This window comes from Ovis aries, chromosome 2 (genome assembly GCF_016772045.2).
Source record: "Ovis aries strain OAR_USU_Benz2616 breed Rambouillet chromosome 2, ARS-UI_Ramb_v3.0, whole genome shotgun sequence".
In the NCBI taxonomy this organism is placed as follows: domain Eukaryota; kingdom Metazoa; phylum Chordata; class Mammalia; order Artiodactyla; family Bovidae; genus Ovis; species Ovis aries.
Window position 1 is genome coordinate 223,879,329 of NC_056055.1, and position 4,081 is coordinate 223,883,409.

The 4,081-nt window shown below is 39.8% G+C and overlaps 1 protein-coding gene across 1 annotated transcript; it reads right to left on the minus strand.

Annotated features, from left to right (window-relative positions):
* Positions 1 to 887: 887 nt before the first annotated feature.
* On the minus strand, positions 888 to 2,079 carry LOC114112895 (non-histone chromosomal protein HMG-14-like). The gene has a single exon (XM_042244302.2). It carries the CDS (start codon positions 1,997 to 1,999, stop codon positions 1,694 to 1,696), a length of 306 nt encoding a protein of 101 aa, XP_042100236.1. The 5' UTR covers positions 2,000 to 2,079; the 3' UTR covers positions 888 to 1,693.
* Between the last annotated feature and the right edge of the window lie 2,002 nt (positions 2,080 to 4,081).

Consider the following 4,081-nt stretch of genomic DNA (forward strand, 5'->3'; position numbering starts at 1 on the left):
ACAATGAAAGTATTCATCACTCAGCCATGTCCTACTCTTTGTGATCCCATGGACTGTACCCTGCCATTCTCCTCTGTTCATGGGATTCTCCAGGCCAGAATACTGGAGTGGGTTGCCATGTCCTTCTCCAGGGCATCTTCCTGGCCCAGGAGTCGAACCTGGGTCTCCTGTTCTGCAGGCAGATTTTTTTTTTTTTATTGTCTAAGCCACCAACTTCCAGATAAAATGATGATAAACATGTCACATTTATATTTTAATAAAATAATATATCTTTAAGACAAAAAATAGATTTCTGTAAATCTCTTTGATGTCTTAATAGAACACATCTGGGTTTTTCCATCTTTTCCTACATTCAGTCCATTGAGACATCACATGGCCTCTTAAAAATTGTACTGTACACTCATGAAAGAATAACAGGGAAGAGGCATATATCATCCTAATACTGTTATAAAAATAAAATGAGAGTTAAAATGTAAATATTTCTTAACATTATTATGAAAATAGTTTTGAGCTTGCAGATTTCTGAAAAAATCTCAGGGACACCAGGGAGTCCCCAGGCCATGATTGAAAAGATCACAAAGGCTGTTCTAATTTAATCCTCAAAAATATTCTGAAAAGTGAATAATATAATTTCTCTCACAGACGAAGATAGTAATGCTCAGGATGGTCAGGGAAGTTGCCTCAAGTTTATTGCAATTAGCATGTGGAAGAGTCAGGATTGGAGACCAGACTGAAACCCTTAACCACTAGGCTAAATGGCCTTTATTGTAGCCTGTGCCTACCTGCAGGTCCTGCTACACTAACCATATTGAAATTAGTGATTGCCTTTGTCTGTCTTACTCACTTAACAGTTTATCTGTCTACTTATCTGTCTCCCTACCTTTTTTTTTCTTTTATAACTGAGATTTTATTGGTTGTTTTGAGGATCACTACACAGACATTTCAATTTGTACACAATTCTTCACATACGTACCAGAAATCTAAAATATCATGTAGTTGTGATTCTTAACAGTTATTCCAGTGACTTTCCAGCTTAAAATTTGGAGCAAACTTTCCTTAACAGGATATCAAGTACCAATATCTTCAAATATTGATATGTTGTTACATCTTAAGTCTCACTGATTCACAATTTAATATCATATACACTACATACCCAAACTGTCAATCGTTCACAGCACATTAACCAAGTTACTAGGAAAACTGGACTACCACGACCAAAGATGTTATAGTATAGTGCACAAAGTTCTGACCAGGAGAGCCAAGATCAAAAAGTGGTTTTCTGTAGGAAATAATTCTACCAAAACAATATGGGAAGAGAAGTAATTTAAAGAGTTCAAGACATTAGCTGCACAACTGACTCCAAACTGCCATTTAGTATGCTTTTGTATTATAGGGTATAAAAGCTACCCCCCATCTATGGAATGTTAAGCTGACACCCAAGACAATCAAAGCCTCCCGTATCCAATATCCCACTATTTTCTGGTTGTACCAAAAAATAAACAACCAGCAAATGATTTCACCTCTTTAAAAAAAGCATTTACACTTAAAAAATGGGATGAGGTGGGATTCCCTCCTTTTTAGAAATGTTTCTAGAGCTACTAAAAAACTTGCATTTACAAAATAGTTGATAAAAATATTCCTCTGGATTGTACAAGGGAAACAGGGACCACTGACAGGACTCGGTGTGTGGTTATTAATCAGACTTGGCTTTTTTCTCTTCTGCTTCATCAGAGGCTGGGCTCTCCTCGTTTTTAGTCTCTCCATTTTCTGCAGGTAAGTCTTCTTTAGTCTCCTGGTTGGCCCCTCCCGCCTGTTTTCCCTTTGCTCCTCTTTTCCCTTTTGTTTGCACTTTTTTGTCTGAAGATTTATCCTTTCCCACCACCTTTTTTGGCTTCGTTTCCACTTTCGCAGGAGCCGGTTTAGTTGACAACCTCGCCGATCTCCTCTTGGGCTCCTCCTTCGCCGCCCCCTCGGCGGAGCTGACCTTCCTCTTGGGCATCGTGGCGACGGGGCGGGCGAGAGCCGTGTGCCTGAGGCCGCGGCGAGCCGAGAGCCTTCGCGAAGCTGAGTAGCCTGACCGCAGCCTCTCCTCCCGCCTGTCTCCCTACTTTAAAGTCACCATTCATAATTCATCTTTGTATCTCTTTTCCTGACAGTTTCAAGTAATATAAGTTCAGTGAATGGATGAGTAAAAGCATGAGCTTTTTTACATTCACACAAGTAATATATGGGCTGAAAGATAACTTCTTCAATGGTTATCCCAATCCCTACTACTGCCCCAACTATGTGACGCATGATTCCTTGTCTTAAAGTTAGGAGCAGATGTAGGTAGGGTAGCCTGTGCAGTAGTTTCTAGAGTAAGTGGTGCTGGAAATGCAGTCAGAGAAAGGAGAGATGGAAGGCTGTTTCAATACCCTGCCTATGATTCAGAAATACACCAGTTTATTTGAAGTTCACATTCTTAGCAGAATATCATTTGCTTTTTCAGTATTTCAGTATTTGTCAGATGGCTCCAAATTATACATCATCTTATGTTTAGAAGGTCTGTTCCTGAATTTCAGTTCAACTCCATAAATATCTACGGGTCCTTTGTGCATTCAGGTGTGAACATCAATTATTTAATAGAACCAGAACTTCAGAAGTAGGAAAGACAATCCTTGAGCTCATATATCTGACAGCACTTCATTATAGTCAACCTCATTCAAATGCCAGTGTTAGGGAACAAACACTTTGTTTATACTTTATGGTGGATTGATTATTGAGAGTGATATCTTGTACATCACCACAAATATGGGGGTCTGATGCCAACCATAGGGTGAAACATGGGGTTTCATGGATTGGAGTTTTATTTTATTTTATTTTATTTGTGTTTTGCTTTGTTTATTTGTTCTGTTTTTTCAGTTCAGTTCAGTCACTCAGTCATGTCCAACTCTTCGCGACCCCATGAACTACAGCATGCCAGGCCTCCCTGGCTGAACCCCCGGAGTTCACCCAAACTCATGTCCATTGAGTCAGTGATACCATCCAACCATCTCATCGTCTGTCATCCCCTTCTCCTCCCGCCCTCAATCTTTCCCAGCATCAGGGTCTTTTCAAATGAGTCAGCTCTCTGCATCAGGTGGCCAAAGTATTGGAGTTTCAGCTTCAACATCAGTCTTTCCAATGAACATCCAGGACTGATCTCCTTTAGGATGGATTGGTTAGATCTCCTTGCAGTCCACATGGGTTGGAGTTTTAATCACGAGAACCACATTTTAGCTCAGCCATTGTTTTACCTTCCCACTCTCATGTTTTCTACAAGAACATTGAGTGTGTAAAACTGACAAACAAGAGAAGGAAGAGAAAGAGGAGGAACATTACTTTAAATCAAATAAGCTACCAAATAATTTACTTCTCCATGTTATTCTCAAAGAATATGCTGAGTCCTCTCCTGTCAAATTCTTATTCTCACTGCAAGCACCCTGAGTCTTTTTTAAATCTAAGTCATGTAGATTTAGACCTGTAAGTACTCCAGGATTAGCAGGAGTTTTGTTAATCTCATCCTTCTGACAAGGAAGGAGCCCAAAGGAACCAGAGTCCAAGGTGATAAATTTTGGCTAGATAAAGGTGGATCAGCCAAACTCAGAGGATCTAGCAGGTCCAAAAGTTGCCATAACTATAGTTCTGACAATCTTTCCAGCCCATACACTCTCATACAATCTCAGGACAGAATTGAAGCCAACAAGGCAAATGTCCCTCCCACAGAGAAAATCCCTCTTTGTGGGAGCAATTGCCCTCAGTACCTATAGCCAGATGATTTACTTCCATCTGCAACACTTTTATCACCTCCTGCTCTGCAAAATATGAAATGCTGACCACAGTCCATTTAGGGTAAGCAGAAACATCCTCTAAGCAGAGACGAAAAAGTGGAGCCTCCGGATGATCACCTACTAGGTGACTTTTCCTAAAAATACAACTCATACAAAAAGATGAAGAGTAACGTGATGCAGAGATATGATAAACAGAAACAACCAACTAGAAATAAATGACTTGGAAAAGCATTATTTGATGAGAAAGTGTTGTTAAATATTAATAAGAAAAA